This window comes from Amphiura filiformis, chromosome 14 (assembly GCF_039555335.1).
Source record: "Amphiura filiformis chromosome 14, Afil_fr2py, whole genome shotgun sequence".
Lineage (NCBI taxonomy): Eukaryota > Metazoa > Echinodermata > Ophiuroidea > Amphilepidida > Amphiuridae > Amphiura > Amphiura filiformis.
The window spans coordinates 25,256,533-25,275,386 of NC_092641.1; the positions used below are offsets into that span (position 1 = coordinate 25,256,533).

The 18,854-nt window shown below is 37.5% G+C and overlaps 1 protein-coding gene across 1 annotated transcript in view; it reads left to right on the top strand.

Moving 5' to 3' along the window:
- The window catches only part of LOC140169312 (ATP-binding cassette sub-family C member 5-like), a 51,479-nt gene extending 36,569 nt beyond the window's left edge, over window positions 1-14,910 (top strand). The window contains exons 16-30 of the mRNA XM_072192570.1: window positions 744-953; window positions 2,297-2,600; window positions 3,722-3,906; window positions 4,820-4,975; window positions 5,883-5,990; window positions 6,390-6,519; window positions 7,367-7,649; window positions 7,836-8,022; window positions 10,066-10,155; window positions 10,710-10,899; window positions 11,361-11,520; window positions 11,884-11,962; window positions 12,488-12,601; window positions 13,406-13,570; window positions 14,772-14,910. Coding sequence (XP_072048671.1) covers window positions 744-953; window positions 2,297-2,600; window positions 3,722-3,906; window positions 4,820-4,975; window positions 5,883-5,990; window positions 6,390-6,519; window positions 7,367-7,649; window positions 7,836-8,022; window positions 10,066-10,155; window positions 10,710-10,899; window positions 11,361-11,520; window positions 11,884-11,962; window positions 12,488-12,601; window positions 13,406-13,570; window positions 14,772-14,903 — 2,493 coding nt within the window. The 3' untranslated portion in view covers window positions 14,904-14,910. The remainder of the gene's footprint in view (window positions 1-743; window positions 954-2,296; window positions 2,601-3,721; window positions 3,907-4,819; window positions 4,976-5,882; window positions 5,991-6,389; window positions 6,520-7,366; window positions 7,650-7,835; window positions 8,023-10,065; window positions 10,156-10,709; window positions 10,900-11,360; window positions 11,521-11,883; window positions 11,963-12,487; window positions 12,602-13,405; window positions 13,571-14,771) is intronic.
- Window positions 14,911-18,854: the final 3,944 nt, after the last annotated feature.

Here is an 18,854-nt window from a genome sequence, read left to right on the forward strand (position 1 = left end):
ATGATTTAGATATCTTAGCACAGGGACAGGGAGATGAGACTGAGGTAAGAATGATTGATTGTTTGATGATGAGGTTATGATGAAAAGAGATATGCCAAAGCCATTGATGCTTGTAGCTTACAGGAGGGTTTAGATATCTTAGCACAGGGATATGAAGTTGAGGTGAGATTGATTGATTGATTAGTTGATTGATTTATCAATTGATTGATTGATGAGGTTATGATATGGGGAGATATGTCAGAGCCATTGATGCTTGTAGCTTACAGGAGGATTTAGATATCTGATGTAAGAGTGATTGATTGATTTATTGATTGATCAATTGAGTGGTTGATTTATAATCATGTTATGATGATGAAAGATATGCCAAATCCATTGATGTTTGTAGCATACAAGAGGATTTAGACATCTTAGCTCAGGGAGATATAACTGAGGTAATTGATTGATTGATTAATTGATTGATTGATCGATGAGGTTATGATGAGGGGATTGATAGAGCCATTGATGCTTGTAGCTTACAGGAGGATTTAGATATCTTAACACAGGGAGATGAAACTGTGGTAAGAATGATTGATTGATTTATAATGAGGTTATGATGAGAAGAGATATTGACTTACGCTGTGGAGAACTCTCAGTACAAACTATCATAAATTTTCTTGTCACCAACTTTATGAGCTTTGTTAATGATAGCTTCAGTACCATTTACATGGTAGAGCTATATCGTCATCAAAATATACTTTTTACAGATCGGCGAAAGGGGTATTAACCTCAGTGGTGGTCAGAAGCAACGTGTTAGTATGGCGAGGGCGCTTTACTCGAATGCGGATGTGTATCTATTAGACGACCCTTTAAGTGCAGTGGATACTCACGTAGGACAGCACATCTTTAGACATTGCATCAAAGATGCATTACAAGGGAATGGAAAATCAGTTGTATTTGTCACTCATCAACTACAGGTATGTTTATTATATGTGTGTATCAAAAAAGATCGGATGCATTTATAGGCTGCTATATGTTTCCCTTCTTACATAATAGTTAAGAATAAATTAATACGAGACTCATCTCAAGTGGTGGTCACTTTAAATCATCCCCCAAGTCACATAAAAATGTTCTCCTAAACCATGTGATGTTTTGGAGTGACCACCACTTGAGATGCGTTTGGTATTTATTCGTAGCTATTATGTGATAAGCAAATATTTTGATGGTGTAATTCTTTCACAGTTTGACTAGAGATTATTTGACCATCTAAACCACGCTTTCAAATGTAGATGAACTTTTACTATGAATGGCCAAGTGGTCCAAAAAACGTGTAAGACAAACGTGTAAGGTTACACGTGTAAGATGTAATCTTACACGTGTAAGATTGCATCTTATACTCGTAAGATTGCATCTTATACGTGTAAGGTTGCATCTTACACGTGTAAGAATGAAGTGGGATTCTGAAGTTGACGAATCATAGAGTAAGAAATCACAAACAACCAATCATCTTACGCGTAGCAAACTTCGACCAATATTATGTAAAGACGTTTTTAGATTTGTAACCCCACGACTTCTTATACGTGTAAGAATTTAGTGATGGACGATACGCGATATACCTGAATTGTATGCCAAAACTCTGTCAGGAATTGTTCTGATTGTTGGACCGTCATGGTCACAGCCCGATTTATCTCACTTTCTGGTTACTTTTTCTCAATTATCTGGAGTCAATTTATACTCAATATCAATTAGTTTCAAGAGGTGAAAGTTAAATGATCACGTTTACGAAATCTACCTTGGTACATATCGATATCGAGGCTGATATTATTCGACGCTCGTCGTATGTACTAATCAAAATGGAATACCGTCCATCCCTAATACGCAGATCTTACGCGTGTAAAAAATGCTATGGCGAGATTTCATTGGTCGAAGATGAATACGCGTAAGATGATTGGCTGTTTGGGAAGTATAAAACTGCAAAGGTCATATAAGGTCAAAGGTCAGGTTAAATTTAAAGTAGCTCTGATCGGTCTGTGTCTCGGGGGAAAATCTATGGCACTTGGGAGTATAAAACTGCAAAGGTCATATGAGGTCAAAGGTCAGGTCAAATTCACAGTTGCTCCCATTAGGCTGTAACTTGGGGGAATATAATCCCTGACACTTGGGCAGTTTGAAACCGGAAAGCTCATCCCAGGTCAAAGGTCAGGTTTAATAATTATCATAACCGTTTGCCTTGTCTACTAACCGCTCCCGTTTACCCAACTAGCGGGACCCCGCGCGAAGTGCGGGACTCCCGCTAGTGTAGCATATTCTTCTCATACAGTATTTGACGGATTGTGACTATGTCGTGCTGATGCGCGATGGTAGAATAGCCGAGGAGGGTAAACACAATGACTTGATGACCAAAGATGGAGAATACGCAAATCTAATACGAACATTTCATATGGACGAAAGCGAAGACAATAACGATACGTTGCTGGACACAAGCAGCAATCATGAATCAATGACAAGTCTTGATGGGGCAAGTCATCGAAGCTTGACTTCATCAATGGATGAGAATGACTTGAGACCGGACTTCCTAAGCTCTTTGTCTGATATACCAATGGTAGAAGAACGGAAACATAAAGGTTGGTAGTAGAGGGTATGGTGGTGATGTTACATCTTTTCTGATTAGCCTAACATCATCCCATACTAAGCTTGGATGAATCTGCTGTCAATCATCCACTGGGTTTCAGCGTTTGGGGTTTCAGTGGTTGATGGACAGCCATGTTTATATAAATCCACAAAATGCAAACAAGCAAGCGCTGCGGCTTCTGAGCTTCTCTGTAACGAAAGGCGATATCAGATGATTGGCACAGTGGCTCCTTGGCTAGTCCTATTGTAACTATGGATACCTTTTACATTAACGGTTAGCTACAAATCTGGGTATTATATTATAATATTTATAACCAATTAAAAAATTTCATTTATAGAAATTCATAAACCAATCAACGATCATTATTTCGAGCTTGTCGCCAGTTTTTAGTGATGAAAAAGCCCAAACTGGCTAGGTCCAAGACTATAGGAATCATGTACAAGCTGAAATGCATCATTCATACACCCATCCCCATGGGTGCCGTTTGACATGATGACGTAACATATTGCTGGGCAGTAAAGATCATTTCCTTCTGGGAACTTGAACTGCTGTTTGGAATATTTACTGCGACGGCAGAGTGCAATTAAGGTGGGTGGTGGTCCCCTGGGGTCCAGAGCAAATCCATGATGGGGGTCCAGGGGGCAGCATCTCTGGAAGCTCTTGATGCAGTGATGCCTTTTCTTGGCCAAATATTGGCTTAATTGTTTTCTGCGCCGTCTGTAGCAGGATACTGTGCATTAGGTTTCACTGCCTGAACAGAATTGTTCACATCTCATCTCCTTTTTAAACTAAATTGACGGTAATAACTCTGGTAGTGAGGGATCAACATTTAACCACAAATTGCCTGAGGCAAAACTCACTTCTTGGAAACTAAATACCATACAAGGTCATTTATATGTAACTCATTGACCCATCTGTGTCATACTGCCTCCAGCTATAATGACAGCCTGGTTATCTGGTCGCCAGGATTTGTAAAAATCTGTTTTGGTGGTTTTAGTGGGGTTGAAATTTTCTCTAGGGGATTGAATGAGGAAACCAACTCAATTTGGGGTGTTCAATTTTCTGACTTGTCAGGAATTTCATAACTTCCATTCATATGATTCGTTATCACAGGCGGTCTAATTAAGGATGAATCCGTGGAAGCCAGAGTAAACCGATTCCGGACGGCGCTGTCCTACATCAGGGCGTGTGGTGGGTTTATCGTAGCTTTCTTCATGCTGTTTCCCTTTGTTCTGTTTGCATTTGGTACTATATTTAGTAATTGGTGGCTCAGCTACTGGTTCCAACAAGGTGATGGGGTAAGTGATAAAGAAATAGACAGTATTGGAAACTTGGATCATTATTCCCTGACCCTGGCATCTTTCAATTGAAAATATAATGGTACACTGACTTGAGTAGCTTTTTAGTGCAACTTAAAGCCATATTGTAATATTTGCTGAGGAGGACGGCCTCAATATATTTTTTTTAAATTCTGGTTCTTACCCGATTGTAATGTACTTTAATAAACAAAGATACCCTGCAAAAATCAAGGCTTTAGGTGCCGTAGTTTTGTCAAAATCCAAGATTTTGATTAAACTGTCTTAATAAGACGGTTTATTATTACGATGGAAATATTAGTCGAACACGTATGCGATGTATGCGATGTTCTTAACAGTACGTACAGGTCGTGCGGGACGGTCTCTAACACACACAATTATCAAAGGATCGTTCCGTATTAGAGCTGGTAGTAAATTCCAATTTTCTTTGCTTTACTGCACTTGTTCAGCTCTAAATTAAAAGGAGACAGTAAAAGCTAACATTTTATGGAAAAGAAATACTAATCTATTTTTTAATAGAAATGTTACAATATGGCTTTTAGTTGAAAATGCATATTTGTCACCATGGCTACAAACTTTGAACTATCAAGACAAAGGATGAATCAAAATTTGCAGAATTTAAACTGGGTTTGTTTTTAAATATGACGCATAGATTTTGAGTTGTCGTCTCATAATGAAGGGGGTAATTACTTTATGTGAGGTGTTTACTTTGCTAAATAAGATGGTAATTGTTTGTGGAACAACATCAAAATCAACTATGCCTGTTGAAGCTCATCTCAACCCTCTGTTACAGAAATCATCTTTAAAATCTTCAAATCCATTCTCAATACTGTGCTGTACAGATATCCCAAACATGGATTCTAAAGTGATCGATTCATTTATGCTATTTTTTCAGGGTGCATCTTTACTGTTATCAAATAGCACATCATCAGCGGGTCTTGGTAGTATCTTAGACAACCCAGATCTATGGTTGTATCAGATAATCTATGGGTGCTCTGTACCAGCCCTCCTACTGATTACTCTCTTTATTAAGTCAGTTGTATTCACAAAGGTTAGTCATGATGAGTAGTAGTATCTTAGACAACCCAGATCTATGGATGTATCAGATTATCTATGGGTGCTCTGTACCAGCCCTCATACTGGTTACTCTCTTTAAGTCAGTAGTATTCACAATGGTTAGTCATGATGAGTAGTAGTATCTTAGACAACTCAGATCTATGGATGTATCAGATTATTTATGGGTGCTTTGTACCAGCCCTCGTACTGATTACTCTCTTTAAATCAGTAGTATTCACAAAGGTTAGTCATGATGAGTAGTAGTATCTTAGACAACTCAGATCTATGGATGTATCAGATTATTTATGGGTGCTTTGTACCAGCCCTCGTACTGATTACTCTCTTTAAATCAGTAGTATTCACAAAGGTTAGTCATGATGAGTAGTAGTATCTTAGACAACTCAGATCTATGGATGTATCAGATTATTTATGGGTGCTTTGTACCAGCCCTCGTACTGATTACTCTCTTTAAATCAGTAGTATTCACAAAGGTTAGTCATGATGAGTAGTAGTATCTTAGACAACCCAGATCTGTACCAGCCCTCATATTGATTACACTCTTTAAATCAGTGGTATTCACAAAGGTTAGTCATGATGAGTAGTAGTATCTTAGACAACCCAGATCTGTACCAGCCCTCATATTGATTACACTCTTTAAATCAGTAGTATTCACAAAGGTTAGTCATGATGAGTAGTAGTATCTTAGACAACCCAGCTCTATGGATGTATCAGATTATCTATGGGTGCTCTGTACCAGCCCTCATACTGATTACTCTCTTTAAATCAGTAGTATTCACAACAGTTAGTCATTAGTAGTACCTTAGACAACCCAGATCTATGGTTGTATCAGATAATCTATGGGTGCTCTGTACCAGCCCTCATACTGATTACTCTTTTTAAAGGTTAGTCATGATGATAGTAGTATCTTAGACAACCCAGATCTATGGATGTATCAGATTATCTATTGGTGTTGTGTACCAGCCCTCATACTGTCAGTAGTATTCACAAAGGTTAGTCACGACCGCTTCCATGGTTGGATTTTAAAATTATATCTATGGAAATTCAAGGAGGATAGAAATAATCCAGCTGACCGCTACCAAAATGACTTTATTGGGATGTATATGATGTGTATCAACATATAGTTGTGACATACAGCAGGCTAAACGGAAGATGGACATAAGATATTTGGTTAATTTTGTCCCAGTATCTTGACAGATGGTACGCCACTAGTCATACTGGCAACATAACGTCCGATGACAAAGGAGCCCGTCTCGGACGTGCAGACGGGCGCTATTTTACACACATTATTTGCATATTAATAATTCATTTTAATGAGCTCATTTGCAAATTTTATTTAGATATATTTTAGGGGCCAATCTAGTTATTTTTGTTGTGCTTCCAAATTTCAGACAACTCTACGAGCAACCACTCATCTCCATGACGAGGTCTTCAAAAAAGTAGTTTCTTGTCCGATGAGTTTCTTTGAATCCACCCCATCTGGGAGGATATTGAATAGGTTCTCTAAAGATATGGATGAAGGTAAGAATCAATCAATTAATTATGCCATCAATCAATACTGCATCATCTGGGAGGATATTGAACCGGTTCTCTAAAGATATGGATGAAGGTAAGAATCAATCAGTTAATCATGTCATCAATCAATACTGCATCATCTGGGAGGATATTGAACAGATTCTCTAAAGATATGGATGAAGGTAAGAATCAATCAATCAATCAATCAATCAATCAATCATGCCATCAATCAATACCGCATCATCTGGGAGGATATTGAACAGATTCTCTAAAGATATGGATGAAGGTAAGAAACAGTCAATCAATCAACGTACCCCCAAATGATTTGAAAATTTAGAAAATACTATAGGAAAATTGCTGAAAACGGCTTGTGCCCCCCATCAGCCCGGGTATCCCCCAATCATGGTTGGTGACCCCCTCCCCCCATAGGATGACCCAACCTACACCACTAATGCACCCCCTATTGAAGACACAGTGAGTGTGAATTCCAACAAATGGGCTCAACTGAATGGGTGACTCCATTTGAATTTCACATTCCTGTACGCCACTAATGGATATTAATAGCCCAATGTTTCATGACGTGATCCAATCAGTGACAAAAAGTTTTCTGATAACCGGTGTAACTTATATTAATCAATCAGTCAATCAATCAATCAATCGAACCAATCAATCAATCAATTGGATATTTTGTTTCCATTAAAGAGATTGCGATTTCAAAACGTACTTATCGAATGCCCGTGCAATCTATTCAAATTCAAAATCCCGTCACATGAGAGTGATTTTGAATAGATTGCACAGGGGTCCCATACATGTATGTACGTTTGGAAATCGCAATCTCTCTGTTATCTTACAGTTGATGCACGCCTCCCATTCCACTTGGATTCCTGGATTCAAAACATGCTGCGCATGCTTTTCATCATCGGGCTCATTGCCGTGGTATTTCCATGGATTCTCATCGCTGTAGTTTTATTGGTGTCATTGTTTGTAATATTGATAGCGCTTTTCAACAGCACCATCACTCACATAAAGCGTGTAGATAACATATCACGCTCACCATGGTTTGCACATCTTATGACGACGGTACAAAGCTTTTCAACTGTTCATGCATTTGGAAAATCTGATGAATTTATGAGAAAGTAAGAATTTAATAAAAGCGTTTAACACTGTTCACCTTAGAAAATTTCTCGAACGAAGATGAAAAATCGTGTTTTCCTAATGTGTACACACTTTTCTTCCTTCGGCGAAGATTAAAATTGATTCGTTCAACGAAGCTAAAAATACTGTCCTTTTGATGGGACGTTCTTACTTTGGTCACATTGTAGGTTTCATAGATTGCTTGATGAGAATACTGTACCTAAGGTTATGTTTTTCATGGCTAATGGATGGCTGGGTTTTCGATTAGACGTTCTTACTATGCTACTGACAGTGACTGTTGCATTGTGTGTTGTGTTTAGTCATGGTCATATACCACCAGCATTAGCAGGACTGGCATTGTCATATGCAACATCGGTAAGTGGGAGTGTACCGGTATAATGTGTGTTGCATAGCTAATAAATGGCTGGCATTTTGATTATATAGGTATTCTTACTATGCTACTGACAATGGCTGTTGTATTCTGGGAATGGAAGGAGGGTGAGAGGAGAGCTCGAGAGTGGAAAAGTATGTAAGGGAGAGGAGATATTGAGTGTAGGTGATGCGAGGGGGGGGGGGAGAAGGAGACACTGGGGAGAGGGAAAAGAGGTTATCCTGGGGGGGGTCACTCTCACACAAAAGTGCCTCCCACCCGCGTCCGAACACCTCTGAAATGCACCCTTAATGGCGAATTTTCACATAACCAAATTGCCCCTTAATGGCGAAACACATGCAAAATCCTACCCTAAATGGCGTAGCACATGCAAAAACCATACCCTAAAGGGCGTCAACTTGGAAATATCTATATTGATACCCTAAGTGGCGTAAACAGGGAAATGAGCTAATTTGATACACAAGGTGTCTTTTTGATGTTGCAGACATATAGATACTGAAGCAAACATGCACAAAAGTAAAAAGAATCAATTAAAAAGTGGGGATTTTGATCAAATTAGTGCAAACTCACTCAAACAATAATATTACTACCCCTAAACGTCTAAGGATTTGGCTGAAAAAGGACCCCTAAATGGCGATGCCTTCTAAAAAAGTACCCCTTTTTCAAAAAGACGTCGACGCCGCTGTGCGGTGAAAAACATACCCTTTTAGACGCTTTTCTTGGTCACGGGTGCGTAGCAAGTCAAGTAGTGAGTGACCCCCGGGGAGGTTATATAGGTGGGGAAGAGGGGCCGGAGCCTAGGTATGAGGTATGGGTTGTGCTTTCCGGGGACAATAAACTAGTTTATAATCAAATCATCCCCATCGTCATACATCGTATATATCGTCGGCCGCATCACATACTGATTTGAAAGTGAGAGGAGCTTTAAAAATATGACTCTTAAAAGTGGTACGCACTCAGAAAGTTTGAATGGCCCCTGGGGTCAAATGTTATAAACTTGCTGTACACAAAGAGACAGCGTGAGTTCATTGGACAACCAGGAATCCGCGCAGTTGTTTTTGTACCGTAAGTGTATAACATTTGACCCCAGGGGCCATTCAAACTTTCTGAGTAACCACTTTTAAGAGTCATATTTTAAGTCGGGTACATCGCAAGTGTATTTCAGCTGTAATGAATGCCAATTGCTAACGTAGTTTAGGAAATATCACCTGAAACCCCGATAAATTTGAAAATATCAAAACAGTGTTGCAAAAAGACCGACAATTTTAGGCAAATTCGCTTTATTATATGAGCACCATAATGTTAACTAATGGAAAGTACATTTTATATCAAACAATTATTTTACACCATCTCCCGACACATCCAAATTAATATTTAGCCTTTTCAGTACGTGTATGAAATAGCTAAACTAATCAAAATGTGAAATTTTGTGGGTTTTTTTATCATTATCAAAATCTACATGAAAAACAGCTACAAAAAGCCCCAACATGCTTATGCGTTGCAAATAATAATTAATTTCTGGTCACTGGGTAACAATTCAGAGCAAAATTTGTGGTAAAACAGTGATATCGATCTTCGTCATGCACTATGAGTCGCCCATTGTGATCTATGGCACTTGATGGTCGTAGATAATCAATCTGAAAGAAACTCTCAAGTCATGCAAGACTAGTGTCATAATTGGTTCGATAATGGATTTCTTGGTCGAGTCCGCAAAGGGATTTCCCTTACGCAAAAGGGATTTGTTTGGACGCTTCGCCTAATAAAATTGCTTCAAATTTCTCAATCACCAATAAAAAGAATTTAGAATAAAATAAAAGTTCTCTATCATAGCTTTTGTACACAAAGCAATATCATTCTGCGGCTAACAAACTTTTCAACTTTCGAAATGTATTAGTTTTAATTAATTCTCTAAAAAACATATGACCATTCAAACAAGTAAGGACTTCTTATTTTGAAGTGTATGTTGAAAGGTCACTCGGTGACTCAAATGTCTGATAATCTGCTTCTGCTTTTGTTTGTGTCCACAGCTTCTTGGTATATTCCAATTCATCGTCCGACTGACTACAATCTTAGATGGTCATTTTACATCAGTAGAAAGAATTGTAGATTATATCAAGGTATGTGTAGACTTGTGGCTCTAGTTAGATTGCAGAAGAAGTTGTAATTGCATATTCCAATTGCCTACACCCCATATGGGGGTGTATGGAATTTGAGGTAAATCCCCCTGTGTGGGAGATTAAGGTCATATCTTTAATAGGGTGTATATGTGGGTTTAGCCTATAGTCTGCCCCCTTTTTATCTGAATTAATGGACTAAAACTATGTAGGCACTGCTTGGTGGTTGTTACACAAGACTTCTAAGAAAAGCGCTTAATGTTACATGGCAGTCACATACCACCAATAGCTACCAATAATGAGCTGTACTGCAATCTATCCCCAATTTCCGCAAGGCTGAAAATGAAATGGCTGAGATTTGCTGGAGACTAATTAAGGATACAACTAATTAAGGATACTGGGCTAGAAAGACAAGACATTGGGAACTGCATGCAGAACAGAGTTGTGTGGAGAGCCATCAGTGGAGTCCGACTAGACAAGTCGATCTAAGCAAGTAAGTAAACAAGTCCTGCTTTTCAATGCTTTCAGCATTCTCTTTCCTGTCTCGTGTATTTCAGAATTTAACATCAGAGGCACCAACAAAGATCAAAGGTCATGAACCTCCAGCAGACTGGCCCAAACAAGGTCATGTGAAGTTTGAGAAATTGAAGATGAGATACCGTGATAATCTGCCGTTAGTTTTACGAGGGATTTCGTTTGAAGCAAAACCAAAAGAAAAGATTGGAATAGTAGGCAGAACAGGTTCTGGTAAGTAAAAGTATAAACTAGACAAATCTGTGGTCTCAGACCACGAACACAACCGTGGTGTGACCTTTTAATGACCTTTAACACCAAATAAAAAAATACCACATGTACACATCAATTAATGTGTGAAAATACCGTCGCTGTGTTGTGTTTGGTTTTATACCGAAAGTGACCCTGAATACCCTTTGACCTCAAATTTGTTTATGATTTATAGACACTGGGTAATAGCAATGCATATGTGCAAGTTGAATCACCATCCTACGTTATTTGTGTCATTTTAAGGTATTTCGTTTTATACCGGAAGTGACCCCTTAATGACCATTGACCCCATATAAAAATACCACATTAAACATTGGGTAAACACAATTCATTTGTGGAGTCATTCATTCACACTCCCTGTGGAAGATTAAATTCTTCCATAGAGGTGTATGGATTTCAACTGAAATAGCCCATTGTTTCTACAGGCAAATCTTCCTTGGGTGTGAGCTTATTCAGACTGGTGGAGAAAGAAGCAGGCGAAATCAAGATTGATGATATCGATATCAGCGTCATCGGTCTCTATGATCTACGCTCAAAACTAGCCATTATACCACAAGATCCTGCGTTGTTCATAGGAACTATTAGGTAAGAATTAATAGGGGTCCATGATTTACTGATCACAGGAAAGGGGGATAGTGTATGAGGAGTAATGCTGAGGCTAGTAAACAGTTAAATCAAAGATTTACAATGTCAATGGGCTATTCGAGCTGAAATCCATATATATACCCCTATAGGAGACATGACCTTAATCTTCCACACGGGAGTGATAGGGTTACCTGAATGGGTGGCTTAGTATTAGGGGAAACTTATAAGGTGTGGACCCTATATATACTTCGACTTTTTCTCTATATATGTATACATGTAAGTAATACAAGTAGATATTATGCTTTTGATCAACTCTTGGTTATAAAATAATGATAAATATGTTATTTTATGTTCACATTTCAGGTACAACTTGGACCCATTTATGCAGTATAGTGATGAAGAAATTTGGAACGCCTTAGAGAAATCATATATGAAAGATATGGTAAGATTATTCTTATTGGCCCAAAGAAAGACGAAGCCTGAAGTGCTTTAATTAGAGCAAAAATTAAAGAGTTCTCTAATAAATCCGGGATTCTGGTTTATTCAGAATTCATCGATCGCTGGCTGTGAAATGTCTCACGCATGCGCGAATCATTAGTTATACATCTATTTATATGTCCTATGTTTTAAGTTCCGCTCAGTAACAATTAGCAAGCTAATACACTTCTGTGGGCTCTGTGGAACTTTGCCTATTTTTGTGCCTACATTGGTTGTTTGATTTATCGTGTCTGTTTATATGCACAGTGCTTTTCATCACTTGTTTTAGTGCACTTTTGTATTCCCATTGATCCTTGTTGTTGTCTGTGGGCTTTGGCACTGGTAATGTTTGGCTATCAAACTTTGCCTACTTCTAATGCCTACATATTTTTGTCAACACTGCATACTATCTAGTCTGTATTTTACTTGTTTCCCCACATCAAGTTGGTGTACCTTGCTCTTTTTTCTTTTATAATTATGTTGTTTTCAGGTAAGCCAGTTGGACAACCAGTTAGAAGCTCCTGTGGTAGAAAATGGTGACAATTTCTCAGTCGGTGAGCGACAGTTGCTTTGTATGGCTAGAGCAGTACTACGTAAAAGCAAGGTATGTAATTATTGTTGTACGATTATTATTACCACCCTGGCTTTTGCCAAGAAAGCGGAATACCATTATTGTCTATAACAAATGCCTCGGGTGTGCAATTTTTAGGGGTTATTAGGGGCAAATTTTCAGTGAAAAAAATCTTTAAAATGGCCATGAAATCAGAGGTATCACTCACTTATGTTTTGTTTCTGGGTTCAAATCCAATATTGCGGTATGGAATATACAATAGTATCGCTAAATCCAATATGGCAGCGCCCATGGAATATTACTTTATCGCAGTAAATACTACGAAATTACATCTGTAAGAAGAGCATTTTAAGCAAGAACGTGATTTACTTAGTAAAATTTTACTATAATTCGGCCAAGATCGGGATTGAAGTTAATATAGAATTTGTCCATTCAATTCAGCGATCGTGAAAGCCAACTCTAATATGACTGATGCAAGTTTTAAGCCTACTCACACTATATGGCAGACATTTTTGCATTTTGGTCACTTTTTCATTGAAAAATAACAAGGGGTGCATTGTTTACAGGGAATATTTATTACAGACAATACAGTATTGCGATACTTTGGCAAAGTCCCAGTTCTTGTTCTCCCATCTCACCATAGGCCAAGTCCATACATCCTCTGTGAAGAATGACCTAAATGTCCCACGCAGGGAGTGTGAATTTCAAATGGGGTTACCTGAATGTGTGATTCCATTTAAAATATACACCCCTTGTGTGGAAGATTAAACGTCATGTTTTCCATAGGAAATAAACATTAAAATATTTTTGTATCATTTTGTTCTCGTTATTTTGCAGATTTTAATGTTAGACGAGGCCACAGCTGCAATAGACACAGAGACTGACAGTTTAGTGCAATCAACAATACGAGAGGCATTCAGTGACTGTACACTGCTGACTATAGCACATAGGCTGCAGACAGTACTAGATTCAGATAAAATTATGGTCATCGATAATGGAAAGGTTTGATTTTTAATTAAGAAATCAAGGGTAATGAAGTATCCTTTACACCTAATTAATGTGTCCGAGGCAGGAAAAACGTAAATAATGGGTGAGGTACATTTTTTTAACGTTTGTACTGCCGAGGACACATTATTTGGGTGCAAAGGATAATGCTGCCCCTTCTATTCTATTACCACAAATTGTACGATTTAAGGAGAAAATGTCAAATTTTTGCCCAATTATTTTAGGTTGTTTACTTCAAGGTGGAGCGCGTATGCGTAGTGACGTCGAGTATCGCGGAAATATTGTACGCGTAACCAAGCGTAATGCTATGTCTAGAATGTGTTACGGCGCTTGACCCATTATTGCGACCCATTATTTTGAATAATGGGTCGTGAGGTAATAGAATGATGGATAATGATGGTATTATGGTGGTGGTAGTAATGATGATGATGATAGCGGCGGTCAGGATGATGATGACAATGATGGTGTGTGGTTCGTGATGGCGAGAATGAAGAAGAAAAAGATGAGGGTGTGGATTATGGTTTCAACTGGAATTACCCAATGATGAATGAGGTGGTGTTAATCTAGTCTACTTACTTCAAAAATGTGGTCAGAAGAAATCTGCGTAATCATTACACCCAGATTCTGACTTTAATGCAGACACATATTTTCCCAGTCGTCAACATAGAGGGCATCAGTGTATGTGACACGATCTGGTCCATGGAGGCCAAAGGCGGCAGATATGAAATTGAAATAAAGGCAAAAATATGAAGTAAAGACAATAAAATACATACAAATAGATATCACATAACTTTAGAACCAAGTATGATGCTAGACCATTTGGTCCGTATGCACAACAAAAATGTTAAACCGGGTTTAAAGTTAAACCTGGTCTAAGTAGAATTTAGTTCCATCAGTAATGGTCCCGTACCAATATTTCCTTCCAAATAGTGGCTAGCAAATTTTAAAGAGTTCAAAAGTAATACAAATTAACTCAAGCAAATGTAAACGAAAATGTCCTTCCTCCTGAGTTCCACCTAGACCAGGTCTAACTTTAGACTCGGTTTAACTCTTTTGTGCATATTGACCTATGTGTTTTCAGTATATGATAGCCTAATGTTTGTTTAAGATAACAATTATAGTAACTCATTTGTCAAAATACCCTCCTTTGGCCAGAACTATATAGTAACTTGTGTTTCGTCTTATCATCTTTCCACAGGTTGCAGAATTTGACACCCCATCCAATCTTCTTGCCGATTCCAGTTCACTTTTTAGCATCATGGTAGCTAACATGGCAAGGGAAAAGGAGCCAAAAGACACAGGTGACACAGCATCACAGGCCGGGAACTGATGACAACTGCCTGTTCTCAGGTCAAGGCATGGTGAATGAGGTCTAAATAAATTATGTGTATGAGTCAAACATCTTGTGCGGATAAAAGAGATATATGTCACTTGGCACTGTATGCTGTGTGTCCTCCCTTTAAATCAGGATTTATTTTATTAGTCTAATTGTAGATTATGGTGCAGAGGACCAACAAATTATACAAAGTGATTGAGTTGATGCAGTGGCGTAGCGTTAGTCATCCTATGGTGGTGGTGGTGGTGGTGGTGGTGGTGGTGGGACCGACCATGATGGGGGGAGCACCTGGCACAAGCCGCTTTTTGGCGATTTTCCTATGGGATTTCCTGAATTTTCAAATTGACGGGGAGGGGGAACTCCTAAACATGTAACCATATTTGAGCTCATCATTTATCTGTGGGAGGTTACATTAAGTCAAGGTTCGCGACCGTTTCTCTACACACCGAAGATTTTGGTCTATTCACCATGTTCTCTGATGCTAATTGGAACAGTCCATTGGTTAAGTTGCTGTTCAATCAGGTACAGCATGGCAGGTCGCGATTAACCCAATGTTTTCGTTGGGCAAAGGTCGCGCCTCTGTGCTACACAGTAGAAAGATTGAATTATGTCTATTGTGATTTGAGATAAGTGCACAAAAAAAACACCAAAAAAAACAACAACAACAAAATACACGGAGCAAAAACAATTAAAGTATACTGCGCCAAAGAGAATCCTTACACTTGCAAAAATAATCACAATTTCAAAACTGAACAATATTGGGGTAACTTTTCTTAATAGATGCACTATTTAATCATGCACATTGTGACACCACATTGAATCCAATGTGACCTCAAGAAGTAAAGTTACAAGCAATTGAAGGTCCAGTTTTAAAAGTGACAAACTGGCCTATTCAAATCTCCACGGACTAGACATCTAATTTGAGAGTGGCGAATGGCTAATTTATGCGTGCCTTTAATTTAAAACAAAAGGAACAAAAGAAAACTGAAACAAAAGAACTGACCATGTTGCCAAGTAATAAGGAAAATTCAGTCCGATTTGCAATTAAAACGAGAGACTAAAATGGCCATATATCACCTAATAGGGCGTGCAAGTGGCGATTTGGTAATTACGTTATATTTATATACAATAGAAAAGAATTGCATTCGAGCAAAGGTAATTTATTCTATTCATTCTTCGCAATTAGCAATTGCTAATATGATAATTAGTTGGGCCTTTATGCGAGACCCGAGTTGGTTTTAAATGTTTATATTTAAAGGGCTGATTTATCATACTGATCAATTCTGCAAAGAAACACGTAGTGTTCCATAATCTTGTCTTATCCAGCTTTTATTGACGGCAGGCATCTAGCTCTATTGAAATAAGCTGATGGTACTTCAAACTTAACAATGAAGTTACAGATCATCTCGCATAATCCCTTGCATTTTCACTTCTGAACAATAGACTAACAGAAACTGAAAATATAAAAAGACCATATGCACATTACTGGTCAATGAAGTTAAACATTTGAAAGTACAACGGTACAGGTTTTTTTTGTAAAAATATAATACCAAATCGTCGGGTGCATCACATACTGGTCTATCTTGAATTTTTGACTTTTTTGAGAAAATTGGTATATAGTTCTTTTTTACGGAGCTCTTCAAATACAACAAATTACAGACCTCAATTTTTCTTAGATAATTAGTTATAAAATGTTTAATTTAAACTATCTATGATTTTTTCAAAATACGTATTTTCACATACTGACCTATCTCGAAAAAAACACGCATTTCTAGAAAATCGCAATTGAAAATCTTCGTATTAAGTTTACCTTTCTATAATTTAAATAGACTACAGATTTTCATGAAAGTGGTTTTAAATTAAAGCATATACTTAGCAGATTTATTTAAGTGGAATCTTTAATTATATTTACGTATGTAAAAGTATATGCTTTAATTTAAAACCACTTTCATTAAAATCCATAGTCTAATTAAATTATAGAAAGGTTAACTTAATAGGAAGATTTTCAATTGCGATTTTCTCGAAATGCGTGTTTTTCGAGATAGACCAGTATGTGATGCGTCCGACGAAATGTATTTATTATACTGTAAATATCTGTGGTTTATCTAGTTTATTTAGGGCTCACTGCAGTTCTGGTTGTTTTTTTCCCTGCAGTTAGCACAAACAGGTCCAGCTTTAATATTTGCTTGTAAATAAAAATTGATCCAAAGTGTTATGTAATCAGGCACTAATAATTACAGGATCCACAATTTATATAAGTTACCCATAAGTATTTTTGAAATAAATAAAAAAAAGTATTTTAATGTAAAAAGGTATATTATATTCTTAAAATAACGAAAATGATGAAAGGCGCTTTTGTACATATTAAATATTGGACTAATCATGGTTTTAGTCTTGCTGTAATCACATACATGAAAGGTATAATTACCATGTATATTTTGCTAAAAAGATACTCTTTATTGTCAAACAGTCACTAGGTATGTCAACACCAACAATATAATGCAAAAATATATATTCACTATTCATAAACAGTATGAATATTCATGAGACAATGAACCAATAGCAGGTGACCTTTCATAAGCACATTTCGTCGGCCGTATTCCATAGTGGCGTATAGTGATTTTTGGTCATTTTTTTGAAATTTGGCACATATGTTTTTAATGATGTTCTCTTTCATTTTTTCTAAGTCTCATCAGTCATAATTAGCTTATTAATTAGTAATTAATTAATTAAATGTGGCGTATAGTTACAAAGTGACATTTTTTGTATTCCATAGTGGCGTATCGACCATACGCCACTTTTTATACACATTTTATAATTATGAAATATCGGCAAAATGAAAAACATCGTATGTCATAGTGGCGTACACGTATCGGACCTATACGCCACTATGGAATACGAACGACGAAAAGTAACGCCATAGGGATTACGCGGCGACCGGGTATTGCGTTTTGTTTGTTTTCCATAGTGACGTATAGTTTTATTTTCAGTTTGCCAGCAATAGTATGTATTTATTTCTTTTGAAAAATATATAACAATAAAATCTATTTAGTTTACTACAGAAATTTCACATCATTTACAAAATATAATGAATGTCTGATTTACACAACTCGATTTTAAATTGGCATTTCTTCAAACCCGATTTTCTCGAAAAGTTGTTTATTCGCGGCGCCCCACTATACGCCACTATGGAATACGGACGACGATTTTATGCATAAAGTTTTGTCAATGCAAGAACGCGAACTTGCCATTTAATTTTTTCCCATCACAATGCATTCGCCCTTGGGGGTCGTGCATTGTTCTGGTGAAAGAAAATTAAAGGTCTCGTACATTGATTTTGTAATTTGCACTATACTTCATACATTTGAAATCACGGGTACTAAGTTCACAGCAGTCACCTTTCCATAACAAACACATAAAATAGGCCTAACCTATTGCACTTGTTTGAGAGATGATGCCTATGGACTCAGATGCAACTTTTAATGGCCTTTTAAAAATAATGAACCATTGTGACTACACACAATGATGCATGGTTCAATAAATTGGTCCAGATGTGTACAACAAATAAAGCTACCCATTATGTGCTAATTCATGCTGATCTGGCAACAGGATTCTATATTACTTATATAACCAAAGCAAACAGACAGACGTTGTGCATATGACGTATCATACCGTAAATATGGCGGACCACTCAAATGCATTCAACAAAAGCATGATTGCAATCTGCCGCGACAGTTCGTGTCATACACATAACAAATGCACCACGATCAAATAGGTTGATGACAACATTTGATTGAATGGACTGCACTGCGCCATGATTACGGTGAAGGAGACCGGTTCAAATTTTTTGTTGTTTGGAGCCAATCGATAAAAGCATACAGGACTTCTATAAGTGAGAATAAATTGTTACCTGATCAAATTTTAATAATTTACAATAGATTATGG